Raw genomic sequence first — 12,437 nt, forward strand, 5'->3', positions numbered from 1 at the left:
TCAACCAATCCTAATTTATTTATTAATTTATAAACACATATTATATATCACATATATGTCATGTCACATATTATATATTTTTTAAACATAACCAAATCACTTAATTTGTCACTGATTTACATTTTCGAGAGAAAAAAATAATTAATTGGTTATAAATAGAAACTTTTAACAAAAATTTTCACTTAAATTTATTGTTTATTTAAGTTAAAAATAATTTAAGGTAATAATTTAATTTTTTCAGTGTACAATTTTATTTTTATATTTTAATTCATGTGTCATAAGTTTTAAATCATAATTTATATGTAAAACTATTTATTTAAGTTTTTTAATTTTTTAAGGAAATTTAATAGATGACATGAAATAGAATAGTTACTAGTCATTCAGAGTGTCTTTGTCGTACACAGTGAACAAGATTCGACATACTCGCTTACGTAGTTTCAAAATGGCAGCAGCTACTGACGAATTGAGTAAGTTTTCTCCATATAATATTATTAATTATTGATCACTACTTTCACTTGATATTTATTAACTTTGCTTGGTTGATACTAAAAATTAAAAATTCTCTAAATTGATTAACAAATCTATAATTAACTTTAATAAAAAGTGATTCCTAAACTAATTAGTGATTACTAATGGTGATAATGAGCGATGATTTGTAATTAACAAATTAGCAAATAAAAAAAAAAAAATTAATTATTAAATCGTTCCAGTGCTTTTGGAGCGAGTGTTCCTGTGCCTGGGAAATGCAGATACTGATGAACAGCTCCAGGCGTCGGTGTGCAAATTTTTGCCACCGGTGTTACTCAAGTTGTCAAGTCCGCAAGAAGGTGTTAGAAAAAAGGTGATGGGTCTGCTGATACATATTAATAGACGGGTTAAAAGCCGTCCTAAAGTTCAACTGCCAGTGGAAGCTCTGTTGCTCCAATATCAAGATCCAGCTGCCAGCTCTTTTGTCATTGTAAGATCGTGTTTATTTTTAACATTTTATTTTAATATTAATTAATTTTTTAGCTCATTAAATTTATTTTTTATTTACTTTTTTTTTAGAACTTTACGATAATTTATATTAAACTTGGTTATCCGAGAATGGAAATGAAGAAACAATCGGAATTGATACCTAGTGTACTGAACGCGATTGAAGGAAAACCATTGTCTCATCAAGACAGGTATTAATTTTTTTATTATGCAAATTAAATACATGTACACTGAAAAAAAAAAAAATTCTTGATTGAAGACACAAGAAGTTTTTTTTTTTTTTTTTTTTTTTTTTTAAAAAAAAGAAAATTGAGTGAAATTTATAAAAGAATTTTAACATTATTAGTTTCTTTTATAAAAACACTTATAAAAATTATAAATCATTAATTATTAATTATTATTACCAACTTACTAATATTTTAATTACAGCCTATTACTAATGATAATGCCAGCCTTGGGTAATCTGGAGATACCACTATCTGCCGAAAAGCGTGCAGCCCTTCTAGGGCTGCAAGACAAACCCTACGTAGCGAAGCAACTAATAAACTTCATGCTGGATATGCTGCTGTTGCCATACGGCTCGGTAGGCCAGGCAGAGAACCGAGACCCTGGACAACCTATCGACTGGTCTCAGTATCCAGTCCCTCCAGGTCTCAGCGAGTACGCCTTCAAGCGTGTCATCGGCGAGAACCCTCCAGTGGCCGAAAAACTCGAGCAAGTAAAATTAGGCATCGTCAAGTTCCTCGCTGGAGGTTTCTTTCCAGAATCAGACATTTTGATTCACTTGATCGTCGCAGCAGCAGACACGCGTTTCAGCGTCGCAAATTTAGCGGACGCTGAGCTCAAGAAAATAGTCAGTACTCTAGACTGGTCGTCTATGCAGCTAGCTCTTCCTCTGTACACCTTGTTCTTGGGAACCAGCGCCATCGGGACACAGAAGGACATAAAACCAGAGATGAAACGTCACGCAGCGAATACACGAATTCGCTTGAAGCTTTTGCAATATTTATGTCGCGTCACTAAAGCTGGGTTCATAATACCCCCGAGTATCCAAGTGGTATTTGACTCTCTGTATGGTAACAACACTAACAAGAAATTAAAATCCCTAGCTTTGGATTTCACATTGAACATGGTCCAGCAATGCAGTTTTGGATCTCTCTCTCGCGTCGCTGGAGTCATTCTCAACGGAATGGTGAAATTAATCTCCGAGGGCGAGCCTGAGCACATCGCTATTGCTTACACAATAATTGGACAACTGGGCCAGCGAATTCCGTCTTTGGTCAACAAAGACTCAAGTCTAGTTCAGCAATTTTTCAAAGCACTTACATCAACAGACTCAGACATGCGTCGTACAGTCCGCGACGCCTTGATTGCAATGTCTTCAGCATTTATACTAAACCCCAGCGACAAAAATGGGATCGCAACGATGACTGCTTTGCTGTCAACATACATCGAATCTGAAGAACCCAGTGTCAGGTCAGTCGCTATTCATTACGTGGCGACTATTTTCCCAGCGAACCATGCGCCTTCTAGGTATCTTTTACTCTTAGCCTGTGGTGATGACAAGAACGAAGTCTCTACAGAAGCCATCAAAGCGCTTTATGGAACTGCCCATCGCAATGAACGCTACAAATCTGACGCGAAGGAATATCAGCTGCCTAATTTCCCGGAGATGATTTTGTATGTTAATCAAAACACCCAGACTCGCATTAATTCTAACAACAAATTTTCAATAGGGAACCACGTGCTGCCGTATAACATCACTACTTTTAATGAAATTATTAGTTATTTAAGACTGTGTTTGGCTAAAAGCGCAAAAATTCTAGCCCGAGAGCCAATTGAGAACCATCCTTGTGAACACACTCCTACAATCGCTAAATATCTCAAGGAACTTGTCGACGAAGATAAAAAATACTTGGACAATTACATCGAACTGATAACCAGCCTGTGTCACGCAACTGCTGATAAAATTCCGCTGATCGCTATGCTGGAAGTAGTTGGTACTATTCCGAGGTCTATGACTAGTTACTTCGTCAAAGAACTACCTTGGATTCGCACACTACTAACCTCGACCAAGGCTGATGTTCGAGAGCTGGCTGCCAAGATAAATGCGATTGTCATGCAGTTTAACAGCAGCAACGAAGAGTTTGAGCTGAGAGCCGAGGAATTTATGAGCTCGACTAAGAATAAAGTTTTGGAAACCCAGCACGGTTCGCTGTTGGCTTTGTCGTACATGATGGAACGCAAACTGACGGCTCGTAAAGATACAGAGCAAGTGGAAAGCTTGTTAAACTGGAAAATTTACAGCGAAATTGTACAGACGATTTGTTCTTTCTTGACAAGCAGCGCTGTTCTTCTGGTAGACGCTGCTACTCAAGGAATCGGGATTATTGGAAAAGTTTTTCCTCTTCCACTGAATTCTGAAAGTGAAGACGAGTCTCTGAGTAAGAAAAAGCTGGTTGAAAATTTATTCACGATATTGATGAACGCGAAGATGACCGGTAAGATTAAAGAGAATGCGATACAATCTCTAGGATTTCTTTGCATCGGAGAAGCTTTTCCTCATACCAAGACTATTATTGAGAAGTTTATTAGATACGCGAAAGAAACCAAGGATGTTGCGATTCATTTCTCGATCGCAGAAACCCTGGTGCTTTGTGTGCAAGGACCTGCTTCTAAAGAAGTGAGGGATATTTGGACGACCGTCCCAGAAGAGCATAATCAAAATTACTCAGCAGAGAGCGATAACTTGCTAGTGTTTTTGTTAGACCAATTGTTGAAACTATCGACCGATCCGCATCCAAACTCGAGACAGGCGATCTGTATTTGGCTGTTGTCAATTTTAAGACACAATGACAAGAGGCAGCATGTAATTGAGCGATTACCGAATTTACAGAATGCTTTTTCTAATTTTTTGGGTGAAAATAATGATATTGTACAGGATGTCGCTTCAAAGGGAATTTGCTTGGTTTACAACACGAGCGAGAAGACGGATCGAGATGACCTGGTGGCTACTCTAATGAGCCAGTTGACGGAAGGACGACGTGCAGTTCAGCAGGTTACCCCAGATACCAAATTGTTCGAGGAAGGAGAGTTGGGAAAAGCTCCCACTGGAGGAATAATCACTACTTACAAGGAAATTTGTTCCCTGGCTTCAGATTTAAATAAGCCGGATTTGATTTATAATTTTCTCCAGCTTGCTAATCATAATGCTGTATGGACCTCGAAGAAGGGCGCTGCTTTCGGGTTTTCTGCGATTGCTTCAGTGGCTAAAGATGAGCTCAATAAATATTTGCCCAGCATTATTCCAAAATTGTACCGGTATGTGATTATTCTCTTAATAATATAGATTAAATTTACATAATTATTTAAAAAAAAAATTTTTTTAATACTTTCCCATTTTTTCAGGTATCAATTCGACCCGACACCAAAGATCCAGCAAAGCATGTCAAACATCTGGCACGACATCGTTCCCTTGACCTCGAAAGCCCTGGAGCAGTATCACAACGAAATCCTCGAGGACCTAAAAGTAAACCTTACAAACAACCAGTGGCGCGTGAGACTGAGCTGCTGTCTGGCTCTTTCCGACCTTTTTAAATCAAACGCCCACATAGACTACGCGAAACACGCTCCTGAATTGTGGAAGCAGTTGTTCCGTGTCATGGATGATGTTCACGAAGACACGCGTAACAACGCTACCAACACAGCCCGTTTACTCAGCAAAGTTTGCGTTCGCGAATGCGATCCCAACCACGGAAAGTCCGGCGAGCGGGTTTTACAATCAATCTTACCCATTTTTCTAGAAGTTGGAATTCTACACAACGTAAAAGTCATTCGTGCTCTGTCTTTGCAAACAGTTTCTCAGTTAGTTTCAACAGCTGGAGTTCTGTTGAAGCCTTCGCTAGTTCACTTGATCCCTGCTCTGCTAACTGCCACTGACATGGAGCACGAAGGTCTCTTGTACATGAGCACCAAGTACAGCGCGCAGACCGAAATTCAAGAAGCTCTTGATCGGGTCAGATCCAACGAAGCTAAATCTCATCACGCTACCGAGACAGTTCGCAAGTGCACTCAGTACATCGACACAGCCATTCTTCAAGAATTAATGCCCAAAGTTATTGAATTAATAAAATCCAGCATTGGTCTAGGCTCCAAGGTGTCTATCAGCCACTTTCTTATTCTTCTGAGTTTGCAAATGAAGCAAGAGCTACAGCCATATGCAGGAAAACTCTGCAGCGCTCTGATGAACGGGCTAACCGACCGAAATGCTACCGTAAGAAAAACCAACGCAGTTACCATCGGTCATATAATCGGTTCTGTCAAAGATTCCAGCGTGGAAAAAATATTCAATACTCTCAACACTTGGTACAACGAACGTGAAGACGATGCAATTCGTCTGGCAATAGGTCAGACATTGCAGTCCATCAGCAATCACAATCATGAAGTGTTGAAGAAGTTTTCTGACATCGTGATCCCGCTGACTTTCTTCGCGATGCACGCGATAAAAGTTCCTGCTAACAAAGACACCGTAGAACTGTGGACCGATTTATGGGGTGAAATTTCCCATGGAACGGAGTCAACGATAAAGCAGAACTTGAGCTTGATTATAGGAACGCTCAATCGGTCATTGGAGTCGGCTTCTTGGACAACTAAAGCCCAGGCTGCCAATGCAGTCTCGACGGTCGCGGTGAAGGTTGGCTCGTCGATGGATGATGATGCCAGGAACGGATTACTGAGGATTTTGATCGCCGGGTTGCAAGGACGAACGTGGAACGGAAAGGAGAGACTAGTTGAAGCGCTGGCGACGCTTGCTTGTCACAGCAAAGAGGCTTTGGGGAAAGATGCTGCTTTGAGTGCTTCGGTTGTCGAAGCGCTGTACAAAGAGAGCAAGAAGGAGAATCTGGAGTATCGTCGCTACGCTTTGAAAGCGTTTGCTGATGTGTTGCATGAGTTGGGAATTGATAAGTTCACGGAACTTTATGATATTGCGCAAGAAATTTTGGTTAAAATGGGAAAGAAGAATAAGGGTGGTGATGATGACGATGAGAAGAGCGATAAAAGCAGTGAAGAAATTACTAAAAAGAGAGAAGATCAGATGAAGCTCCAAGAAACTGTCTACGAAGCTCTTGGCAAAGCCTGGCCGTCTTCGAAGGGAAGTAAAGATACTCAGGACAAATATTGCCTGCAAATTATTGCTCATTGTCATGACACTCTCCCGAGCAGCACCAGGGCTATTCAGGTCGCTATTATGACCACTCTGACACACTTTGTAGAGAAACTTGTATTTTTACAGGTCAGTTATGGAGAATTGTCGAAGGAAGATAGCAAAAAACTGGACATTATTTGCGAAACTCTGTATCAAATTCTGAAAATTTCGATCGGAATTTCTAAGTACACAAGGATAAGGAAGGAGGCGCTTAATATTGTGCTGGTGTTGTCGAAAAAATTGATAGATAGTGGGAATAATAAGCAAACTGAAGCGCTTAAAAGTTTGTTCTGCCAACTATTGACCAATGAGCTGGCTTCTGACAATCAGCCGGAAATTCGTACACGCGTTGTTGACATAAAAGCTATTTTTCAATTATAATTATAATTATATCGGTTGAATGTTATATATTTATATTAATTAATTAATGGCATTTGTTGACGTAAAATCGGGTTTTTTATTGTCAATGTTTAGTTGGCTTGTGACGATAATCGGAGCTGGAATAATTATTTTTTAGGCGGATCATTTTTGTAAAAGGAATTTTTGATCGTGAATGAATTAAAAAATTTTCTAATTAGTAGGAATTTTAAAAGATACAAAATTTATTTATTTTTTTTTTTAATTATGTTTTATTATTTTCAGTATCGTTATTTTTTAAATTCAATCTTAATAAAATATAAATTAATCAAAGTTAAAAAATCATGTTAGACAAATCAAAACTTGCCTAAAATCCAATTTTTCTTCCCGTTGTTTATAAGAATGTAAACAAACTATGAACTTAATTTACATAACGTTGTTTTGATAATTGTATTTATTTACAATGAACATGTACAGCTGATCATTAATTACTTAGTTAGCAATTTTAATTAATTGAGTTATACCGCCATAATTGTTAATTAATAATTAACTGATAAGACCTTATGATTTACAATAAAAATCACAAAAATCAATTTATTTAATTTTCTTCAATAAAACATCAGCACCCTTGTGCTTCTTCCTCTTGATTTCCTTAATTAAATCCTTCAATTTATTTTTCAGCTCAATTACCACGGACTCACGTTCATTTTCCAGCAATAAAACAATCAAGAAACAAGCTCTGTTAAATTCAACCCACCGCTTGATGACTTCACTGGTCATTTTCTGAACAAGCAAGTCTCCAAATGAAGTTTCTTCCTTCTCCACGCGCTCTTTATCAGCTACAATCAGTTTCTTCAGCACCAGATGAAGCGCGGGGTGTTCCACAGCCTTGATATCAGCCTCCTCGTGCTTCAGAGTAGACTCCTCGTTCACCAAGAAAGCAGCAATAGCATTCCAAGCGTCAACCAGCTTCTCCCCATTTCCAGAAGCGGCTTTCAAGATCGCGTGGGTCACCAGCATAACTGGACCATCTGCCAACCAGGATTTGACATCTCCAGAAATAGACTCCAGCATCGGTTCAATCACCGCTTCTAACAACTCTTTCGCTCTTATGTCCGCTGGCTTCTTGCTTGTCAAATTACTGTCTCCTTCACTCAGCAGACTTATCAAAGCAGGATGGAAGTAATGAGTATCTCTTCGCGCCACCAAGTACAGCACGACTTTCTTTCCATGTTCGCTCGCTACTATCTCCTGCAGATGACTCAAAAATTCAGGAACGAATATTTTCTTCACCAAGACAGTGTCATCAACAGAATCCAACATAGCAAGAAGAAATAAATATCCATACTCGGAAGTAGCAATTTCTTTGACCTGTTCTTTCATCACCTTCAACATTGCCTTTCGTTCTTTAGCAGTTCCGTGCCACATACAGATCATAGCTACCTTCGCACCATCCTTAGTCGCCAACAGTTCCACCACTGAGTCTTTCAAAGTTCCTATCAACTCTGCGCGGTCATTGGGCTCGCAGATGGTCAAATATTCTGCTAAAACAGAGTGAATTAACAAGCAATTTGGATTCTTACTTAATATCTTGGTGACGTTCATTTTAACAGCAGACAAAGTCGCGGATTTCATGTCTGGAGCCTTTGCAAATACGTCTGACAAGCATTTGACAGAAGAGTCTTTGGAAGTCCTGTACATATTACCGTAAAATTCTTGCTTAAAGGTGCTTCTGACCTGCTCGGACGCCCAGCATTTTTTGTTCTTGTCTTTTTTGTTTTTCTTGTACAAAATGTAGTCCATAATCGGCGCGGCAACTGAGTGACTCATCAGCTGGACCACATGACCCTGGCAAGTGGCGAAAATATCACTGCGAATTTGCTCAGTGCCGTACTTAAAGAATTTTTTAATGCAATTCCGCGCGTATTTTGACTGGATCATGTTCAGGAATGAAGGCTTCAATTCCGCAGCGACAGACGCCAGCATTTCAGGAGAACTGTACTTTATGAGGATTTGAATCACCCGGGAAATATCGTGGGAGAAAACCAGTTTGACCAGGTTACCTTCGAAGAGTTTGAAGAGCTTTTGGCACAGCTTGGTACGTTCCTCTGAAGGACAGTCTTTGCGGCGCATTTCCTCGTCGATTTTTTTTCCCTGTATGGAGATGTCGTAAATGTTGTCTAGTTTTTTGGACTTACGTTTTGCGCGCAATTCTTTGCGCTCTTTTTTTATTTCCTTCCAGTCGGGCTTCTCGGTGGATTCTTCGGAAGTTTTGCTTTCATACTTGGGTACTTTTTTATCAAACTTTGACGGAGGCTTGGATGGCTTGCTGAATTTTGACTTTTTATCAGGTTTACCCGGTTGTTTAGCAGCACCAAATTTAGGTTCTTCTTTTATTTTCAGTTCTTTCTTTTTTTTTAGCTTCGGGACGAATGCCGAGGCGTCAAAAGTTTCTTTTCGTTTCATTTTTTCTGTAATTATTTTATAATTATAATAAAAAATTTTTTTGTAAGCTCAGCTGATATCTGAAAATTTTTTGTAACACAAAAAAAAAAAATAAAAACTGTCTCTTGACATTTTTATATCATATTTATATTTAATATAAAAATATTTAATACTTTGTAAAATTCATTTTATTATGATAGAAATTAAATTAACTGTGAAAAAAAAATTTGTACATGTTTTCAGAATTTTTTAAAATCTTTTACTTAAAAAACAGGTTAAATAAAAAATTGCCAGATGTCAGATAATTTTAATATTAAATTTTAACATACCTGATTATTTTTATTAAGACGTTATATTTTTAATTGTAAACACTTTGCAAGTAAATTTGTTTAAAGCAATTAGAATGCTTTTATAACCTTAAATAACTTTCAATTCAATCAAAACACGTGGAATCCATGTCTGTTTTCTCTAGTAGTCACTATAGTGGTTACAAAATGCTACCAATATGAAGAAATAATAAAAATAAAATTCTCTAAATATTTACATGGTAAGTTATCGACGGAAATTTAGTCAGTTGATAAGAAGTCTCAAATTTAAAAATTTTAAATACTTTTTTTTTTAATGACACTAAAGTTAACAGACATAAGAAATTTTTTTTTAATTTTTTAGTAATGAAATTATTATAAAAAAAAAAATTCCAAATGTGAAAATTAATAAAAATTACAAATGAAAAATTTTAGAAGCATTTTTTTATTATAATTGATTTGTTATAAAAATTTTTAAAATTGACAGCTGACGGCTAACACCAGTATTGTGAAAATTAATGTAACACATATTTAATTATTTTAAAAAATTTTACAAAAAATAAATTATGGCAAAAAAAAATTGACATCCAGAAATTTAAAAAATTAAAAAATGCAATTTTTTAAAAATCATTTCTTGAATTTGTTTATTAGAAAAATTAAAAAAATGGATAATATTGAAGTTGACAGAAATTAAAAATTTTTTTTAAATTTTGTAACACTTAAATTGTTATGAAAAAAATTTCAAATGTTAAAATTAAAGAAAATTATCAGTGAAAATTTTTAGAAACACTTTCAATGTTGTAATTAATTTGTTATAAGAATTTAAAAAATTTACAGTTGTCAGAAATAAAAAATCAAGTCAGAAAATTTTTAATTCGCATGGGATATAAAATTTAAACTAAAAACAGTGAGAACTGGACTTTTGTTCGTAAAAATTAAAAAATTTTATTCCGTTTGTTCGCATATGTCAAAAAAAGATATAAAAATCCTGGCATGACTTCTACTTTCTGTCATAAAATTTTTTTCGGATCACGTTACATGGTAAAATATTTAGCCTCAAAAAATATTGACATAAAAACACAAAAGGCCCAAAGAAGAAATTTTAAACTCAAGAGCTGATATATTTTTCAATGGAAATACTTTACACCAGTTACATTTTATATAATTTACGAGTTTTTGAGCATTCTAGTCTGGTTACATTTAAACTCATATACATATGTTCACACTTTTAGTTCTTTTACCACAGTTAAAAAAAAAACTGAGGGCTGAGAAACTGAAAAAATAATTAACATGGCCCATACCAAACAAAATAAAAGGACTTTCTTTCAGAATAGTCAATAGTGAATAGTAAGTAAACATATAAAAAAAAAAAAATACGTCATGCTGTGAACTGCATTTACCAGAGCCGTGATAAATTTTAATAGTCGAAACAATTGATTGTTCTTAAAAACGCAAACAGAAATCGGTAAGGCAATAAAACTGATAAAGAAAGAAAAAATGATTAATAAATTATTGTATGGATTTTCAGATCTCGCATTAGTGATTTAATTATTAATTCAAATGGGCTCAGATGTTTGAAGAAACAATTGAACAATCGAACCATCGTTTTATAAAACATTATTACAGCATTGTACAGAAGTAACAATAGATCGTTATATTATTACCAACATTGCGATATTTGTTGTTAATAAATCCAACAACATTCGATCAACGATAGTTAAATAGCTCATGCTACTTATTCTTTCGTTGTTTTTGAATAAATATCAGTATATATCTACACACGTTCACTGTCAGTTATACGTTTTGAGTTAACTTGTAAACTTTCCGGTTTCTATTTTATAAACTTCCGGAATTAAAATCATATATATTTCCGTTTTCACTCTAAATGCATATATATTTACTTGTACATACATTTTATATGTTATATGAAAATTATCCTCTGAATATTTTATTAAAAAACATATTTTATATTACTGGATAAATATTAATAATTAAAAACAGTAATATAAAATTTAATTTTGGAAATTTTCTTCTTAAATTTTATAAATTTCTTCATTACATATACATTAAAAAATTTTGCGTCAAAAAATTTTACATTACTGGATAAATATTAATAATTAAAAATAGTATTATAAAATTTTATTTTTTAAGATTTAATTTTAGAAATTTTCTTCTTAAATTTAATAAATTTCTTCATTATAAACACAGTAAAAAATTTTTTATTAAAAATTTTTTGACACAAAAATTTTTATTGTGTATTTGTATAAGTAAATGTACATAAATAAAAAATTAAGAGTGTCGCTTGGCTTGATGACCGAGTAGATATGCTGATCGGTTGAAATACGAGACCAATCGTCATAGTCATGTAAAAAAAAATATATATCTCGTTCCTTTATGAGTCATTAGGATAAGTCATAAAGCGTATCAATGATTTATTTATCTTGAGTTTAATAAATTTTTCTTTTAAATTAAATCTCTTTTGAAAATAATTCATTAGTTTTTTTTTTTTTTTTTTTTTTTTTTCCAGGTTTTTATTTCAAGAGCTTTAAAATCTGCAGTGAAGAATTTCACCGGTTAAAATCGTTATTAATAACTTACAATTCATAGACTATGATTGTTGTAAGTCTCATGATTTATCTTATCCTTAAAATTGTGAGTGAAGAATGTAACAATAATAGTAATAGTAATAGTAATAGTAAAATAATAATTAGCGTAATAGAAAAGTGAGGAAAATTGGTTGAGAAACCTCTATGGGGCTGGTGTAAACGTTGACGTAGCGGTCGTCGCTCGGTGTTAACCAATGAAATAACGCGCAACATAACCCGACAACGCCCAATCATGGCGACCGCAATCAATTACCATTATTATTATTATTATTATTATTATTATTATTATTACTATTTATTTATCTGAAGCGGTCGCTAATTAATAAATTAACGATTGCTCATTTTCTACCCATCAACAATTGTTTAATGTTTTGTTTAAATATCTCGAGAAATTGCAGAGAAATTTCTTTGGTATAAATTTTATTACAATTATAAAAATAATAATAAAAATTTTAATTTGTACAAAATGAAATTTGACAATTGTGTGTCATAAAATGACGTAAGTTGCTAATTCAGCACCGTACGAATTATTACCTTACCATG

At 34.7% G+C, this 12,437-nt stretch overlaps 2 protein-coding genes across 2 annotated transcripts; one reads left to right on the top strand and one right to left on the bottom strand.

The window, feature by feature from the left end:
- Positions 1–99: 99 nt before the first annotated feature.
- On the top strand, positions 100–6,647 carry LOC141526386 (proteasome adapter and scaffold protein ECM29). Its single transcript, XM_074241378.1, has 6 exons — positions 100–220; positions 339–467; positions 711–958; positions 1,048–1,166; positions 1,405–4,296; positions 4,384–6,647. Exons 2-6 carry the CDS (start codon positions 443–445, stop codon positions 6,560–6,562), a joined length of 5,463 nt encoding a protein of 1,820 aa, XP_074097479.1. The 5' UTR covers positions 100–220; positions 339–442; the 3' UTR covers positions 6,563–6,647.
- Positions 6,648–6,974: 327 nt separating this feature from the next.
- On the bottom strand, positions 6,975–9,465 carry Peng (Pumilio and CPL domain-containing protein penguin). The gene is made up of 2 exons (XM_074241385.1): positions 9,313–9,465; positions 6,975–9,009 (listed from the first exon to the last, which is right to left on the bottom strand). Exon 2 carries the CDS (start codon positions 9,002–9,004, stop codon positions 7,133–7,135), a length of 1,872 nt encoding a protein of 623 aa, XP_074097486.1. The 5' UTR covers positions 9,005–9,009; positions 9,313–9,465; the 3' UTR covers positions 6,975–7,132.
- Between the last annotated feature and the right edge of the window lie 2,972 nt (positions 9,466–12,437).

The sequence above is a fragment of the Cotesia typhae genome, unplaced genomic scaffold, assembly GCF_013202065.1.
Source record: "Cotesia typhae breed Kobodo isofemale line unplaced genomic scaffold, CoteBio_Ctyphae contig_33, whole genome shotgun sequence".
Taxonomy (NCBI): domain Eukaryota; kingdom Metazoa; phylum Arthropoda; class Insecta; order Hymenoptera; family Braconidae; genus Cotesia; species Cotesia typhae.

What these genes read in the sequence shown, in the direction of transcription:
- LOC141526386 (XM_074241378.1), top strand. Translation starts at nt 443, where the DNA reads ATGGCAGCAGCTACTGACGAATTGA. An exon ending in CTGCCAGCTCTTTTGTCATT is followed by an intron (nt 959 to 1,047) that starts GTAAGATCGTGT and finishes CTTTTTTTTTAG; the next exon opens with AACTTTACGATAATTTATAT. An exon ending in CCATTGTCTCATCAAGACAG is followed by an intron (nt 1,167 to 1,404) that starts GTATTAATTTTT and finishes TTTTAATTACAG; the next exon opens with CCTATTACTAATGATAATGC.
- Peng (XM_074241385.1), bottom strand. Translation starts at nt 9,004, where the DNA reads ATGAAACGAAAAGAAACTTTTGACGCCTCGGCATTCGTCCCGAAGCTA.